Below are 18,911 nucleotides of genomic sequence, written 5' to 3' on the forward strand. Positions count from 1 at the left end.
TGGATGGATTTATGGTCCTGAGTTCGAATCCCAAAGGTAGCAAAAATTTATTTTTCACAATTCATAACTTTATACAACAAATTCATACGTGTTCTACATAAAATTCATACATTAAAAATTGCTCTTATTTCTTATTTTAATATGTGCTCTCACAGTAGCCCACCCCTATATATATATATATATATATATATATATATATATATAAAGAGAAATGTTCAATTGAGATTTCTAAATTTTATAGAATCAAGATTAGATCTAATCCATCTATTTTAATGAACACAACGTAGTATTTTATTTAATATGTTCACTTCAAGATTCGAACTCGTGTTCATCACAATTATTGATTTGTTCAGCTTTTCTCAATTTCGCAAAATATTTAGAAATCTGAGTTGAACCTAACCATATATATATATATATATATATATATATGGAAATGTTCAAATAAGAACCACTATATAAATAAGAACGGAGAATTATTTGAAGTCATTCGATCATCAAGATCCACATCAACATCTACGTTAGATGAATCATCTTAATGAATGAATGCAGAACCTGGGTTCGAAACGCTAGATGAATCATCTTGATGAATGAATGCAGAACTGGGTTCGAATCCTGAAGGGAGCAATTTTTTTTTTCCGAATGTAGTCATTTTAATGGTTACTTAATTCGAACTAGCCATGTGAACTGTATAGAACAAGCATGAAAAATTCGAACTTGAATCTTGGCTTTGTTTCACTGTTGTGCGTTGAGTTGTGTGAGTTAGTCGGAGGGGGAGGGTCTGGCCGCTAGTTTTGGCGTCGGTCGGCGGTGGCTACGGCTGTCGCTGCCGGAGTTGAGGAAAAGGAAGGAGGCGGCGCGTAGGGGGGCGCTGTCGATCTGTGATCAGGGAACGAGGGCTCGGCGGCGGCGGCGGCTCTGCCGTCGTTCCATCTGGAGCAAGGGAGATGAGGTGAGAGTTCAGTGAGGGTGGTGGCCATAGCCCCTCCTGTGGTTGCCGGAGATAGGCAGATTTAGGGATCTAGGGTTTGGAGGCGGTGGTGCAATCCACAGGAGTACAGAGGGAGATGTGGGGTACTAGTGTCAGGGTAGAGAGATGAGGGCGGGCGAGGGCCATCGGCTTCGCCGGAGTTTCAGAGGCGGCGGGGGGAGGGTAGAGGGCTGGCCGGCGGCGTGCCTGACGCCGGAGAAGAGAGAAGGGAGGAGGCGCTGGTGTGTGAGTGTCCGTGTGTCTGTGAGTGTGTATGCGTGTGTGAGTTTAAGAGAAGAAGAAGGGATTTACTTATTTTATGGATTTGGGGCTTTGTTTGGGCTGAATTGTTTTTAAAGAACATGGGCCCTTTTAATTATCGAAATGGGCTCCCTAAAATTTTCAACTGGACTTGTTTATTTAATTAAGTTGGTCCTATGATTTTATTTAAGAAATGGGTTGTTTTATTATTTTATTTAGTTTGGCCTGCTATCATTTATTAAATAAATGAACTGCCTTGAAATTTATTATGCTTTATAGTTAAATTTGATTAATTGTTATAAGTTGATTACATAATAATAATATTATTATTAAGTACATATTTTAAGTATAATTACTTATTATATGAGTTGAGCATGAAATAAATTTTGCATTAGATATTTTGCTAATAGAAGTGTTTATGATTAAATTGAGCAAGTATATTGTTGGTGTCCATAGCTCAAGATTTTAAAATTTTAAATTTTTTATTATTAAATTTTGGAAACCCGACGTTATGAGTTTATGTGATTATGATCCTCAAGCTTTGCCTAAACAGATGGGCTTATTTTCTAAATGTATGTGTTTAGTCCTATTTTGTGACGATTTTATGGGTGTTTAGGTATGATATAGTTTTATATTTTGGTCTTGTTCACTCAATAGTTGATTGCATTGAGCTTATGTGCTAATCTTATTGTCTCATGATTTGATGCTCTAATTGATTAATTAGTGGACAAATATGGAGTTAGAATTCATTTGATTGGTCTTAAGAAGAATTGTAACTCATTTCGATACAAGTTCGTAGGCGAAAATGTATCCAAAATCGAACGTAAAACGAGGGAGAACAGACTTAAACAAAAATATCGCGCATTGCGCCCAAGACAACCGCGGTCACACCCGTGGTCGCGGAGGGACCGCGTCTCCATGAACGAGCACGCCGCGTTCCAGCGTCCGCGCTATTCTTTTCCGCAACCGAGCCCTCTCCTCCAGCGGCCAAGCTTCTTTCCCAGCGACCGTGCCAAACATCTCAGCGCTCGCTCCCTCTCCGCCAAACACACCCAGCGCTTGAGCTCTTTCCACCCTTCCAGCGCGCGAGTTCAACCAAAGCAGTGGCCGAGCTGCTGCCCTTCGCGACCTTGCCAAGCCCCCAGTTGGCGCTCTATTTCCCCGCAGCCGAGCCATTTTCTAGCGATCGAGCTCACCAATCCCAGCGCCTCTCCACCCAGCGCCCGGCGCCAGATTTTCAGCGGCCGAGTGCTCCAGCGCCTAACCCAGTGGCCGAGCTAGCAATCCCCTCGAGCGCATCTTCCATTCGGCGGCCGCTCCCTTCAACCAGCGGCCGCGATGCCTTAGCCACCAGCGGGCGTTACTTTGCCTCCGAACTCGAGCTCACCAGCGGGCGTTGCTTTGCCTTCCTGCGCGCGAGTTCCACCAAAGCAGCTCGACCTGCTGCCCTCCGCGACCATGCCAAGCGCCCAGCTGGCGCTCCATTTCCCCACAGCCGAGCCATTTTCCAGCGATCGAGCTCGCCAATCCCAGCGCCCGAGCGAGCATTTTCTCGCCACCCAACGCCCGAGCCAGATTTTCAGGTGCCTAGTGCTCTAGCGCCTAACCCAGTGGCCGAGCTGGAGAGCCCTGCGAGCGCGTCTTCCATTCAGCGGCCGCTCCCTTCAACCAGCGGCCGCGCTGCCTTAGACACCAACGGGCGTTGCTTTGCCTCCGTACTCGAGCTCACCGCGTTCCTTCGGTGCAACACTCCGCGCTCGCACCTTGTTTCCAGCGGCCGCGCCTTTATCACCCAGCGCTCTGCTTATGCTCCAGTCAGTGTACGCCACGTGTCCTATTTCAACATTAAAGAGAAAAGACGTACTTAACAATATAAAAGGCTGACTTATCATTTTGTAGGGCACACTTTCCTTCGTTTAGGGTTAATTTACTTGCCATTTCATTTTTACGCCTAGAGTAATTCAGTAGTTAGAGATTCATGATCAGTTATCGTCATTTACTATAAGTCACTATTTATTGTCTGGATAAAACTCTTGATTTATGATTTCATTACAGTATCTGTTATTCTTTTCGTATGCTCTTTAGATTAATTTTTATTTATGATTTAGATTGCTGTCTAGATAATTGATGTTTATTTTGCTGGTTTATGTTATTGAATTGATGCTCTTATTTAAAAACCCTAGCGTAGAATTACATGCTACTTCATTATTGCCTATTTACATTTGATTTTTGGCTATATAATTTTACATATTTTATTTCAATTCTGCGCTAGTTAATGAGAGAGCGAGAGTCAGACCCAATCATTGATTAGAGTATTTAGGTTTATTTTCTTATTATTTATGTGCAACACGAGTGAACATCCTGCTTAGCCTTCCTTGAGAGTACGACTTGGGTTATCTTATTCCACTACAATTGACATCGTACGATTGCTAGTCAATTCATTAGGTGTTTTGAGTTGAGTCATATTTTTGCGCTGTTGCCGGGGAAGGCTTTAGGCGTTTAATTGTGTTGCTTTGTTTTCTTTGTTTATTTTATTTCTTTTGTTTGACTCGGTTATTTTTATCCCTCTAGTGCGTTTGATCTGTTTATTAGTGTTGTGTACGCAGGGTCGCCAAAGTTTGAAAAGAAAATTGGTGACCTGCGTCGACAACATCAATTGGCCTCGTAAGGTGTTTTCAAGCTTGGAGGAGGAGTCTGAGTCCAGTTCAAAATTTTCTGTGGAAAAAGATCGTGATCGTGCAGAAAGTCCTATTTCAAATTCCAATAGCAAAAACAGACTCTGTGCATTCTGAAGAGTCCAGAGGTGATCGAATAGAAGAAGAAGAAGTGCAATCCAATCATGATAGAGAAGAGATGGCAGTAAGAAATCTATAGTACATGGGAAATTTTTCCCGGCCGGTCATTAAGGCCACAAGTTAAGCTATAGTTCTTCCTACTACAGTTAGGAACTATAATTTGAAGCCCACTGATTCAAACGTGATTTATCTCTTTTACGGTCTGCCTAATGAAGATGCCCTTATGTTCATCCAGAATTTCTACACCCAGGTGCAGACCTTCCCGCTTTTGGAGATCACAGAAGACCAGCTGAAGCTTAAGTGTTTTCAGTATGCAATGAAGGATAGGGCAAGGACATGGCTGTTATCTCTGTCGCCAAACTCCATCATTACTTGGGCAGATGCATGTGAGAAATTTATACTGAAGTATTATCCCAATCATAAGATGCAGGAGATTCGTACACAGATCATGAATTTCATCCAAGGAACTGATGAGCCTTTCCATGAGGCTGGGCAAGATTTCAAGAGCTTCTCCGGCAATGCCCACAACATCAGCTTCTTCCTGTCATGTTGAGCCAGTTTTTCTATGATGGATTAATTCACACAAGTCAATTTATGGTGGACGGCACTGTAGGTGGAAATATAGCCAAGAAGATAGCTGTAGAGCTTAACCAGATTTTCGAGACTTTAGCTAAGAGTTCCCAACAGAAGTCGATCCGTGGACGATGGGTGGAGGCAAGCGTAGTAGCACCTTATCATGAGCTACAAAAGCAGATGGGTGAGATGATGAGGGAGCTGCAGCAGCTAAAGATGAGCAAGTCAGAAACTCCTCTTGTCCGAGAGCAGAATACAGAAAGTTGTGGGATATGTGGTGAGTTTGGCCATTGAGCTAATGAGTGTCACATAATGGGAGAATACACACAGAATGAGTGAATACACCAAAATGGGTTCAGGGAAGATGGATGTTAACTGCACATGTTGGCAGCTTTTACTCTTTACAAAAATAATGTTTTTTGTTGGGTTTGTGATGCATGGACATCATTTTTTTCTGTTGTTTTTGTGGGGGTTTTTACACCCCTTAGATATTTGTGGTGTATGAGCACCTGCTTTGGTAATATTTTAAATGTTATCTTGGTTTTTTGGATATGTTGTCATTTCAACATTTCCTTGTGTTTTGATATTGATATTTGAATATTGTGTTTTGTGTTGAGCTTCTGAATTCCTAGATCCCAACATCACAAATAAGATCTTGGCCTTCGGCCGGCCTTCATAAGGTTGAGGGAGAGTTTTTGAAGTTCAATACTTGTTGTGTTACACTGACATTTGTCTTGCAGGTTTCAGTGTTGCTGAATTTAGGAAGAGTTTCAAACTCTCTCGTATTTGTTTCAAGGGGAGTGCTGTTCCAACATCTCTTCTGAACTGTTTTTGAGGTTTACCTCTTGTTTAATAAGGGGGAGTTTATAACTCTTTCTTGATCTGAATACCTATAACATAGACTTCTTTTTTGTATATAGTTTTCTTTGTTTTTATTTTTGTTGCTAAGGAAGGAAAAGATTAAGGGGGAGATTTTTAGAGTCAATGTTGACACCGACAATGTTTGGTTGAATGTTGATAACATTCATGTTGTCAACAATAATGGGAACCAGCCAACATTCCGGAGTCTGCCTTGACACTGAACTTTGACTCTTCATTAGTAACTGTATATAATTAATCTTTACCTTTCTTTCATGTCTTATTATTCTTTGGTTGTGGAATAAAGATTGTATGGCAGTTGACCATGTTTTTGATAAGTAGAATGGTGGTTAATCATAGTCCAAAGTAGTGGGCTTCCTATTGTTCAGGACCCATGATCTTTTCGACCAACATTCGTGGCTGGTCGACTGGCAGTTTTCAGAGGGTAATTGCAGCGTTTATAGGAAGCTTCTGGAAGTGAAAAGTGGAGAAAACTAACCACGACATGAAAGTCTATAAAAGCAGCAAGAAGCCTCGTTCATTCTTACGTTTTGAAAGTGCAATTTCAGCGACCTAACATTCTCTCACAACCAACTCGTCATTTTCCTGCTGCAAACGTGACACCGGTTCTTCAAGGATTGCTTTGACAAAGGAGGCTAAGGCATACAATCTATAAAGTCTCACTTTGTATTGATGGGAGGTTAAGGGCAAGAATTGGAGTACAAAGACATTGAAGCTTAGCAAGGTTGTTTGTTTTGTCCGAGTAATACTTGTTATTCGATTGTTTTGGTTTCTGTGTTGATTCAACATTCTAGTAGAATGAGTAGATATGTAGATTTATCTTAGGCAGCCAATCTCTAAAGATATATCACCAAGAGATCTAAATCTGTACTTTATATTGTTGATGATCATAGTGAATTTAGTCTTGAGGCACTCACGGGTTATATTTATATAATCCGTGAAAAAAGTATTCACGTGTGTTCTCATTTTCGCTGCTTGTTAGTTTAATGTTATTAACATTCTGTTGATAACATTCCTTTTAACATTACTCTACAAATTACACAGTTTACTTTTTGGTAATTTGGGGCATAAACTTTTTCAGAGATGAAACTCAAACATCAGAGGTGGTCTATTAAGCTCCAAACAAGATGACTCCCGTAATTTAATTATAGTCTTTCAAAGTCCATACAAGATGATGATCACAAGTTAATTATGGTCAAGTTCCAGGCGAGATGATTCTAAAAAATTAAATGTAGTGTTTCAAGTTCCAAGGAGATGATGCTTAAAGGGATATTTCTAGTATCCCAAAACAAGTTTGCGTCTGTACTCTCAAGGGTTTAGGTTTGCTTGTTTTTTGCGCTTTAATAAAATCTCTATTTCAGCTAGTCTCCCAAAATAATTAACATTTAATTGATGAAAGTGATTCAGATTAATATCGTTTCAAATATTGTACCACTAATTTAATTAATTTGATGGTTTCAAAAAAAGAAATTAATTAATTTGATTTAATTAAATTAATTTAAAAATAATTTATATATAAAATATTTCATATGTTATAGCCATAAAAATAATATACAGTACTGCATGTGTTTATGAATAACAACGTAAATTGATTTCTACGGGTTAGACGCTCATATATAATATAATAGGAACGAAGACACACGTGAAAGTGGAAGGAGACAGCCAGCAAATCATGTGCCAGCAAGAGCAAAGAAACAGTCCACGTACGTTGTATGCACCATAATAATATTTAGATTGATATAAAATTGAAAATACACAAAACCACAATTCCATTCCAAAATCTGTATTCCTCTCTGTGAGTCAAGGGGGAAGAAAAATGGAGCTCAAAGTCTACTGCGATCGCCTGTCCCAGCCATCACGCGCAGTTCTCATCTTCTGCAAGTAATATTTCTCTTTCACAGTAGGTTTTATTTTTGTTGCTGAATGATGAGATGAAACCTTTTATAATAATCTTGCTTTGAGATTTCTGTATTAATTGGTATGCCAGAGCAAACGGGATCGAGTTTGAGGAGGTTAAGATTGATCTTGGCAAAGGGCAAAACCTCTCCGCCGAATATGCAGGTTAATTGCATCGTGTTTCTGTTATTTGTATAAATAGTTATGTTTTTTCATGTTTAATTTGTTTGGCAATGGGGTTTTATTACAGAAGTGAATCCCATGAAACAAGTACCAGCTATTGTGCATGGTGATTTCAAGCTTTTTGAGAGGTACCATTTTGCATCTGCACGGTTTTTTAGCTACAGTTAAAGATCTTTGGCGCAAGTACATCTACTGACTGCTATTGGTTCCAATAGTCAATGTATTTGTTAGGTATTAATTTTCGTTTGAATTTAATAACGAATAATGGTTTGCACTAAATAGACTAGAAAATGCTTTAGTTATAGCAACGACGAATATTCCTCTTACTTACTACTCCCTCCGTCCATAAAAAATATGCCACTTTACTTTCGGCACGAGTTTTAATAAAATGTGAGTGAAGTTGGTAGTGGAGTAAGGATCCCACTTTAAATGTGAGTGGAATGATGTGGACCCTACTACTAAAAATGGATGTGACATATTTTTTGTGGACGGACGAAAAAGGAAATTGTGGCATATTTTTGGTGGACGGAGGGAGTATTTCTCTTAGGAAACAAACCACCTTTTTATATTGGAAAGAAAGAACATATGTGTAATTAATGTTATTTTATTTGATAATTTATTATTTTAAGAAATTTGTTAATTTATTATTTTTATTAAATAATTTATTGGATAGATATATTTATTTATAGCCTTATAAATAGCTATAGAAATATATCACATAGGTTTAGTGTAATATCTAATGAATTAATATATTTTTAAATATAAAATATAAAATAATTTTAAAATAAAATATATAATAGGGGTAAAATAAGTACACCAATTATTAGGCGCGACAGCCGCATGGGATGCGGCGGGTTGACCCGCGCTTTTGATCCGGAACCCTGACCCGCGTTGATTTGACCGGCGTTTCCAATTATTACATTTGTTTATAATAACTGTTATTTTTAATAAGCATAATATATACATTTGTTCGCATAAATGTATATTTATGTTAATATAAGTAGTTAATATCAATATTGTGAAAAATGTAATGTTTTAAAAACATTATCTTTCTTTATAATAATAATAATTACTTTTTATTATAGCAATAATGAATTTTTATTACAACAATAATTACAATTAATATAATATTTTTGAAACATTATATTTCATATCAAATATTAGTTTTTACTATAACAATGATTACTTTTAATAAGCATAAATAATTACATTATTATTTGATCAAATAATTATTATCGTAAGAAAAAGTAATTATTGATATGTATAATGCTTTATATTGAATGAAGGTAAATATTTATATTAATATAAGTATACATTTGTGCGACCAAATGTATATCCTATGCTTATTAAAAGTAAATACTCCTATTACGATTTAGAAAATATAATACTTTATATTAAATGAAGGTAAATATTTATATTTATATAAGTATACATTTGAGCGAATAAATATATATCTCATGCTTATTACAAGTAATAATTATTATAAATAAATATAATAATTTAGGATTCATGGTTTCGGGTCTGGGGCGTGGGTTAGGGGCGGACCTGTCGCACAGTGTGCGACGATCGCATCCAAGACCAATTAAAATAAGTAATCCACAAGTTGTGTTGAGTTATTTTTCTATTAGTATATTACTCCCTCCGTCCCGTTAATAAAGACACAGTTCTTTTGGACACGGGAATTTAGGAGAGTTAAATTAGAGAGTAAAATGTGTTAGCCTCTTTATTTAATACATTTAATTAAATTTATTTAATTCTTCTTTTTCTCTCTCTTCTCCTCTCTCACTCCTCCCTAGTCCCTCCCCCATCCTTCTCTCTCAGTCGAAATTCTCTCTCTCTATGAATTTGAGAATCACAGTTCCACCATTGTTGTAACCTCATTTTACTATCTTTTCTCCTCCGACGAAATCGCCGGCGACCACCATCGCAGACCACCGTCGAAACAACAAGAGTAAAACAGAGCTGCAACACAACCATTCCCATTCCTCACATTTTTTGTGAGAGCAGATTATGAAAAAATACCCAAATCAAAAATGGAAGAAACAGAACAAAGGGGTGGCTAGGGCTTAGAGCGGCGGCGGCCATGGCTGCCGTTGCAATCGCTGGGAATCGAGAGGGAAAGTGGTGGCCTTGCTGCTGTCACTCTGAATCAGGTGAAAGAACGGCGATGGCGGCTCGTTGTTAGTGATTCGCCAAAAAATCGGAGACAAAGGGAGGCGTAGCGGAGGAGTATGAGGACGGCAGATCAGATCGGAGAAGGGCGGCGGCGTAGTGGAGGACGGCAGATCAGATCGGAGAAGAAGGCTCGCGCATGGTGAAAACCAGACGAGGTGGTGGGTGGCGGTGTCTATTTTGGTTGTTGGATGTTCAGCCAAGATGAGGAAGGAGGAGCTGGGTGGGTGGAGGTTAAGGAGGAAATACTGTACAGGCGGCGAAGGCGTCGAGGAAGGCAGGGGTTGGCGGAGGAAAAGGATGCAGAGGAGGAGAGAGAGAGAGTTTGCGTGGTGGAGAGAGAGAGATAGAGAGAGAGAGAGATAGAGGTTAAGTTAATTCTAATTTGGCAACCCTAATTATTTTCATATATAGAAATGTGTCTTTATTATTGGGACAGCCCGAAAAGGAAAGTGTGTCTTCATTATTGGGACGGAGGGAGTATATTAACATTCATGTCCAGATGTCCTATGCCGTATAATTAGTCAAATATGGCTGCTGCTGCTGCAAGGTAGGATATGTATGGAACATTAGAAAAAGCCAATCATGAATATTCTAATCGCGTGGTGTTTCAACTTTACGATTTTTATTTATATTTTTTTTGGTTGAACAAATCATTTGAAAGATCGTGTAATATTGGTGCACTTGAATGTGAAACATATGTAATATTTCAAAAGGCTAAATTTTAATTTTAAATTAATTTTAAAGTTGAGTGGTAATTTGTGATTATAATAAAATTGAAGCTAGGTTTATTTGTACGCTATATTTCTTTTTTTTTTTTTTTTTTTTATCTTTTTATGTTTTAGTCTTATTTATTTTTTAAAATTATGAAAATTTAGCTAATTATAAAATATTTAATATGCATTCAAATTAAAGATCACTACAAGAGCTTTTATTTGATATATTTTATTTAAATATTAGATTTAAAATGTAAGAATTATATTTATTTAATGATTAAAAGTTAACCAAATTCTCTCATATCTCATCTTTTTATGAATGAATATATTTTCAACTCTTTTTATTTTCATTTTTATTTTTATCTTTTTCTTTTAACATATATTTTTTCTTCTTATAATATCAATTTTTAGTACTGTAAATTCTCCTTTTTCTTATCCAACTAAAATTCTGTTTTTTATTATATTTATAAATATGATAATTGAGTCAGTACCAGTTATATATATAAACAAAATATTTTACGGCTCTAATGCTAGTTTAATCTTAAGCATTAACTAGTCGACTAATACGTGTACACAAATTAGAGGGAAATTTATTGTTGAGCGAAGCTACTTTATCTGGCTGAAAGTTCTTGAGTGCCTACTTAAAACAGTTTATAATTAACCCGCGAAATTAAATTTTTCAAAAAAATAAGTTCTTCAATTTCAACTTACTTTTAAAAGAAAGAAATCAACTCATAGACAACAAATATTTAGTATTGTCTATGTGGAAAATTTATGTTGTAATCTCAATTTTTCACTTTTTTTTTTTTCAATTACACAAGTGTTTGAAAAATATGTTGTCTAGTGATATAATAGACAACATATATTTAACACACTTGTCTATAGCATTGAATAAACATGGCACACTAGAAAGACCCCTTGTCTCTTATATTAATAGACAACATAAATTAATATTTGTTGTCTATTTTATGTTGTCTATGTATCCAATTCTTAGTGTTTTCATAATTTAATAAGCAACAATCAATTTACTGGGATCATTCTACTATGGCTTGTTTTTTTCAATTGTATATCTTTTCAATTAGATCTCTCTAAGTCTCAATTCTTTCTCTCGCTTATAAGTTCATTTATCCAAATAATTTAATAGCTTATAAGCTCTTATAACATAATATACTTGAAATTTTTTATAAATTATTGAAGCTTATAAGTTTTCTAAAATATGCTTCTCACCCTTTGAACCTCATAAGATGGCTATTACCAGGCCAACAAGTAATAAAGTTGGGCTAATGCGGCCTAGTTCAAGTGACAAAGTTGAGGCACTCAAAGACTCTCTTTTGTGAGAGGCCACATTTGTGTCGTCGTGTAGTTTTCTCACTTTTGTGTGGTGTAGTGGTCCCGCTTGCGTGCGTTATGCGTCGATATTTTTCACATTTAGTGGTCCCGCCTGCGTACGATGTAGTGGCTTATTTGACTATATAATATATAGAAGTTGGGCTATAATAAAAACACATCTTTTTGTAAAAACTAAAAACGGCTGAATTCTATGTAGAACACGTATGAATTAGCTGTGTAACTGTATGAACTGCGAAAGGTCATGAATTCTATGTAGAACACGTATGAATTAGCTGGATTCATACAGTTACACAACTAATTCATACGTGTTCTACATAGAATTCAGCCGTTTTTAGTTTTTACAAAAAGATGTGTTTTTATTATAGCCCATCCCTAATATATAGTACCTTATATGATTAAAAAAAAAGTATTAGAGTTGGATTTGGGATGGATTTAATTTGACGGCACATCCATCCAACTGCTCTCGGCCGAATTATGCCCGATGAATTATTTGAACTCACTTCCATAAATGGGAAAATCAAATAAAAAGAAGCATGGATATTAATTTAATATAGAAGAAGAAACACCTATTATATGAAGTTCGGTATGAATCATATTTAATATAGTTAGATGATGCATGCACTTTGTTTTGGTATAGCGTGAAAACTGATGAATCATTTTCTTTTGTGTTGCAGTCATGCAATACTTATTTATCTAGCTTCTGCATTTCCTGGAGTTGCTGATCACTGGTATGCTCACACTCTTCTCTCTTCTACCATTATATTAATTAATTTGTCTCTCTGAAGTTTCTATCTTGAAGATTGAGTTCTTGCAAGGAATGTTTGTTGTATTACGATTTGGTGGATGTACTAATTTCTTTATTGGATAGTCTGCAAGTTGAGATATGATTGGAGCAAGAAGAACAAATTTCTTTATTGGATATATAATCTACAAGTTGAGATAAATATATAGTTAACAAAATCAGTTTATAAGATTGGAGCAATCTTGATCATTCGTACTACCTAGAGTTGTAAACTGTGAAATGTGGGTGCATATATGATTTGATTTAACTACTCCCTTTTAGGGGTTTCATGTAATTTATGTTTCCATCAATTTGTTTTATCTCTTTCTTATTCCCCATTGGTCAGGTACCCTGCAGATGTACGCCAAAGAGCAAAGGTCCATGCAGTGCTGGATTGGCATCACTCTAACTTGCGCCGTGGTTCTGGTAATTTTATATGATCTAGGGATACTCGTAAATTCAATATGGAGATTTTATATAGCTATAAAGCTATAAAGTCTCATATATCATTGTTCAATTGTTCTACATGTGAACATCATACCAAATTCTTCCTTGTTTCTCAATTCTTTTCAGTTGGATTTATATTCAACAACACTATTTCATTAGCATTTGGCATTCCTGCGGACTCCGAAGCAGCAGCTAAAGGCGAAAAACTTCTTTCAGCGTGTCTTGCAAGAATTGAGTCATTTTGGCTTCAAGATGGACCATTTCTTCTTGGAAATTCAAAGCCCACACTTGCTGATCTAGCTTTAGTATGTGAAATCATGCAACTTGAGGTAAGTAAAAAATGACAAGTTTGTGAACTAAATAAGTAGAATGTTTGGTTATCATTGACTAATGCCCCATAATGTTTATAACAAATTCATTAAGATGATATTGATACTGATTGCAGGCTGGAGATTTGAATGATCGCGATCGAATTGTGAGTCCCTACAAGAGAGTATTGAAGTGGATGGAGGATGTGAAGAGTGCAAGTGCTCCTCATTTTGAGGAAGTGCATGCTATTATGGGTCCAGTCAGGGAGCACCTAAAGCAACTAAAGATCCAAGCAACTCACAAGTCCGACTCAACTGAAAATTAAGTCCACATGTAAGAAAACAATAAATAGGGGAAAAGGAAAACCATCACCTGCATGGTAGGCCTTTCTTCATCAATGGATCTAATTTTCTTCTATCATAGAATCACCATATAAATATGTGTTTGTAATTTGCTTCTCTATGATGCAATGACCATAAATATATGTGTGTTAAATATAGATATATTCGGGAAGTTTTATCAACTTCTTCATGCGATTTGTATCATCTAAATGTCGATCGATTGCAGCTGTCCGCATGCTGCAGATCTACTTAATTCACCAATGCTTTCACGCTAACTTAATTCTAAGCTTACAGTACTATTACTAGTAGAGCAACAGTAGGTTTGTGTAGGATTTCAACTAGGTTTTAGGTGAATAATAATAATTAATATGTTTTAGATTAGAAACACTCATATATAATAGGATTTGTTGTGGAATTGTTCGGGAAGACAATCAACGCAACAAGAACGTAAAAGAAAAGAACACGGAGGCGATTTACGTGGTTCGGATTTTTCAATCCTACATCCACGGTGCAGAAACAATCAATTCTATTTCACTATGAACACTCAAGAACTTTACAATTACAAATTGAGAACACTCAACACTAGAAGAAGTGTATAGCCTACAAATCTATCAAGATTGCTATAATTCCTCACTCTCAACTAGTTTTCAGTAATAGAAATTCTTAAGCTTCAACTCAACAACTAACCTAAGTATTTAAACAAAAGAAATAGCAGTTGAGAAGATTTGAGCTACGCGCCGACTTCTGGAATGAAGAAACAAATCCGTTGGATTTGTTGTAACTAACCTAAAACTGAACTCCCTTAACTCTTGCATATTTGCTAACTGATCCCTCAGCTATAGACTAAACACCCGCGCGTTTACCAGTCAGAGGACTCGAAGACACCAGAGGAAACAATATGCCAGCGGAGTCAAAGTCAGAGAACTCATGCCAGAGGAATCGAATGCCCGAATGCTAGAGCAGCGAAGTCACATCACCAGAGAACTTAGGTTCAGAGAACTCAGGTCCAGAGAACTCAGGTCCAGAGAACTCAAGTCCAGAGCCGTGCAAAGCGTGCAAAGCATCACCAGAGAAATCAAATCTAGAGCAGCGAAATCTCCATTCCGCTGGTGACCCATTTCTCTGGCGAGACCAGAGAAACCGTGTAGACTAATTGTATGTAGATACTTTACTCACAATTCTCCACCTTATCTAACACAATTAGAATACACCGAACTACCTGCAAGAATTAGACAAACAACTTGCTCTCCTCGAGAGAGCTCATACCAATCAAAGAACAACACTTTTGGAACTTAACAGTTGGTAATGCTTTAGTAAGCACATCTGCAGCATTATCATCAGTTGAAACTTTCTTGACTACCACATCACCTTTTTCAACCAAATCTCTCACAAAATGAAATTTAACATCTATATGTTTAGACCTCTCATGAAAAGATTGATGTTTAACGAGATGAATGGCACTTTGATTATCACAAAGAATAGAGACAACCTGTTGATTAATGCCTAACTCAGATAGCATACCTCTCAACCATATACCTTCTTTCACTGCTTCTGTAACAGCAATAAATTCAGCTTCTGTAGTGGAAAGAGCTACCACAGATTGTAGTGTAGATTTCCAGCTCACTGCTGTTCCATAAAGTGTAAATACATATCCAGATTGGGACTTCCTTGTATCTGTACTTCCTGCATAACCCGAGTCAGTAAAGCCAACTAAAACTTGTTCTAAATTAGTGGCTCCACCTTGAAACATAATTCCTTTATTAACAGTTGCTTTCAAGTATCTTAATACTCCTTTTAAAGCATCCCAGTGTGCCTTACCAGGATTTGACATGTACCTGCTTACAAGACTTACAGCATAAGCCAAATCAGGCCGAGTACAAAGCATAGAATACATGATGCTTCCTACCAAATTTGCATAAGGAATAACACTCATGTCTTTAATTTCTTCAATAGTAACAGGACATTGCTTATTAGACAATTGAATATGTTGAGCTATAGGAACCTGAGCAACTTTTGCTTCATTCATATTGAATTTTAACAAAACTTTCTTCAAGTAATCAGATTGAACAAGCATAAGTTTCATATTTTTCCTATCTCGCTTGATATCCATACCAAGAATTCTTCTAGCAGTCCCTAGATCTTTCATATCAAATTCAGCACTCAGTGATTACTTTACTTTATCAATCTCATAACTAGAACTACTAGCAATAAGCATATCATCAACATACAAGAGTAAGTAAACAACCACAGACTCAGCAACTTCTTTCAAGTATACACATCTATCATGCAATGTTCTCTTGAAACCTATACTTATCATGAATTCATCAAACCTTTTATTCCACTGTCTTGGACTTTGCTTCAGTCCATACAAAGACCTTTTCAAGAGACATACCTGACCTTCACAGCCAGCTACTTCAAATCCCTCTGGTTGATTCATGTATATAGTTTCCTCTAACTCACCATTTAGAAAAGCTGTTTTAACATCCATCTGTTGCAATTCTAAATCTAGGTGTGCAGTTAGAGCAAGTATAAGTCTAATAGAACAGTGTTTAACAACAGGAGAAAAGATTTCATTAAAGTCTATGCCTTCTTGCTGAGAGAAACCTCTAGCAACTAACCTTGCTTTATACCTGATTACCTCAATGCCTTTGTGAACCTCCACCTTTTTCTTGTATAACCATCTACATGTTACACATTTCTGGTTCTTAGGTCTGTCCACCAAGATCCAAGTCTTATTTTTCAATAAAGACTCTATTTCCTCCTCCATAGCTTTGATCCATTGCTTGCTTTCAGAGCACTGAATTGCTTCTTTATAAGACCTAGGCTCTCTGTAATTTACCTCTTCAGCTGCTGAGAAAGCAAAACTAACTTGATCTGCTTCAGAGTATCTGGCTGGAGGTTTGATTACTCTTCTAGCTCTGTCTCTCGCTAGATGATACTCACTGAGGTTCTCAGTATTAGCCTGTTGTTGATCATCTTCTTCCTGTTTTATACCTGTCACTTCTGATATTCTAGACACTTCATCATTAATAGGAGTGTTATCACTAGTCTTATCAGTGTTTACTTCAACTCCTCTACCAGTAAACTCAGTAGTAGATTGCTCCTTAAGAGGCATTATGTTTTCTTTAAACACTACATCTCTACTGACTAGGAGTTTTCCCTTTCCAGATTCTATGCACCAGAGCCTATACCCTTTAACCCCTGTTGGATATCCCACCATAACACATTTCAATGCTCGGGGTTCCAACTTATCCTGCCTAACATGCATATATGCTAAGCATCCAAATTTCCTCAAGTTTGAGTAATCTGCAGCCCTACCAGTCCACAGTTCTTCAGGGGTTTTAAAATCAATAGCACTAGAAGCGCATCTATTTATAAGATAAGCAGCAGTGGTAACTGCTTCTCCCCAAAATTTAGGTGGCAAACCTGAGCTAGAGAGCATACACCTAACTCTCTCAAGGAGAGTTCTATTCATTCTCTCTACAACCCCATTCTGTTGAGGATTTCCAGGTACTGATTTATGTCTTTTAATTCCCCTATCCTTACAAAATTCTTCAAATTTTCCAGAGGTGAATTCTAAGCCATTATCAGTCCTTAAACATTTCAACTTACATCCCTTTTCATTCTCAACAGCACTACACCACTCAACAAATTTATCAAAGGCATTAGACTTGTGTTTTAAAATGTAAACCCAGACTTTCCTAGAGAAATCATCTATTAGAGACATGAAATATACACCTCCACCTATAGTGGTGGTTTTAGATGGACCCCACAGATCACAATGAACATATTGAATAGGTGCAGATGAAACATGTTTGCCAACAGGATATGGGAGTTTCTTGCTTTTACTTAATTCACATGCATCACAAGTGTTCAGTTTTTCATCAGCAGATAAACTCAGTATACCCTGTTTCTTTAGTTCAATTAACCCTTTTTCACTAACATGCCCCAGTCTCTCATGCCACAATTCAATATCACACGTAGAGGCAATTTCAGACTCACCAACAATAGTTTCAGCAACTAAAGGATACAAAGTCTGTTTTCTGGTTCCTTTCAACACAACTTTATCTTTCTTTAAAACATATATATCATTAACACATGATTTAAACTCGTAGCCTTTCATTTGTAGTGATCCAAGGGATATCAAATTCCTTTTTAGACTAGGAATATATCTAACTTCAGTTAGGAGCCTTACAGAATTATCATGTAGCTTTAATTTGATTGAACCAATGCCTCTGACAGGGCAGACTTGGTTGTTCCCCAAAACTACAGATCCCAGGTCCTTCATCTGCAAATCAACAAACCAATTCAAGTTAGGACACATATGGAAAGAACACCCTGAATCTAATATCAACTATTCTCAGTTTTAGAAGATGTGATGTTTAAAGCTTCAGCTTCTTGGATATTTTCAGCAAGGTCGGCAGTGTCTGATGAGCCTTTTTGAGCTTGTTTTCTTTTCCAGCTGTAGCAGTCTTTCTTGATATGCCCTGGTTTCTTGCAGAAGTGGCACTTCTTGGTTTCCTTCTCATCATCCTCCTTCTTCCCTGATCCTCCCTTCTTTTCTTTGAAGGGCTTCTTGGATTTTGCTTTGTTGAACTTTGCTTTGACATTGAGGCTTTCACTTGCGGTTTCTTGCCTGCCATCAGATGCCTTTTGCAACTCCCTAGATTTCAAGGCATTCATGACTTCATCCAGGGAGATAGCAATTTCCCTCCCATACAGCATGGCATCCCTCATGTTGTCATAGGATTTGGGCAGGGCACTCAGGAGCTGGATTGCCTTGTCTTCATCTTCTAGCTTTACATCAATATCAGCCAAATCATCAACGACTTTATTGAATTCATCCAGTTGATCAGATAGATTCTTCTCCTCTGAAACTCTGAAGGAATACAACCTCTTCTTCAAGAAGAGCCGATTTGCCAGAGACTTAGTCATGTAAAGACTCTCCAGTTTAGCCCATACTGCAGCTGCAGTGTCTTCTTTTGACACTTCTCTCAGCACTTTATCTCCCAGATGTAGGATGATAGTGCTATGAGCCTTCTTTTGCATTTCAGCGAACTTCGCCTTCCCATCTCCTTCTTTAGGTGCCTTTTCTTGGGTCAGAACATCATCAAGGCCCTGTTGAATGAGAACGGCCCTCATCTTCATTCTCCACAGGGAGAAATCATTCTTCCCTGTGAATTTCTCGGTGTCGAATTTAGCAATCGACATTTGGTAGTGAAAAGAATGGCTATTCCTCCG

The 18,911-nt window shown here is 37.2% G+C and overlaps 1 protein-coding gene across 1 annotated transcript; it reads left to right on the plus strand.

The window, feature by feature from the left end:
* The first annotated feature begins 7,115 nt into the window (after nucleotides 1–7,115).
* Nucleotides 7,116–13,852, plus strand: LOC131014084 (glutathione S-transferase T1-like). The gene is made up of 7 exons (XM_057942009.1): nucleotides 7,116–7,356; nucleotides 7,463–7,536; nucleotides 7,622–7,682; nucleotides 12,467–12,520; nucleotides 12,920–12,999; nucleotides 13,147–13,349; nucleotides 13,466–13,852. Exons 1-7 carry the CDS (start codon nucleotides 7,292–7,294, stop codon nucleotides 13,652–13,654), a joined length of 726 nt encoding a protein of 241 aa, XP_057797992.1. The 5' UTR covers nucleotides 7,116–7,291; the 3' UTR covers nucleotides 13,655–13,852.
* The last annotated feature ends 5,059 nt before the right edge of the window (nucleotides 13,853–18,911 follow it).

Source organism: Salvia miltiorrhiza, chromosome 3 (assembly GCF_028751815.1).
Source record: "Salvia miltiorrhiza cultivar Shanhuang (shh) chromosome 3, IMPLAD_Smil_shh, whole genome shotgun sequence".
Taxonomy (NCBI): domain Eukaryota; kingdom Viridiplantae; phylum Streptophyta; class Magnoliopsida; order Lamiales; family Lamiaceae; genus Salvia; species Salvia miltiorrhiza.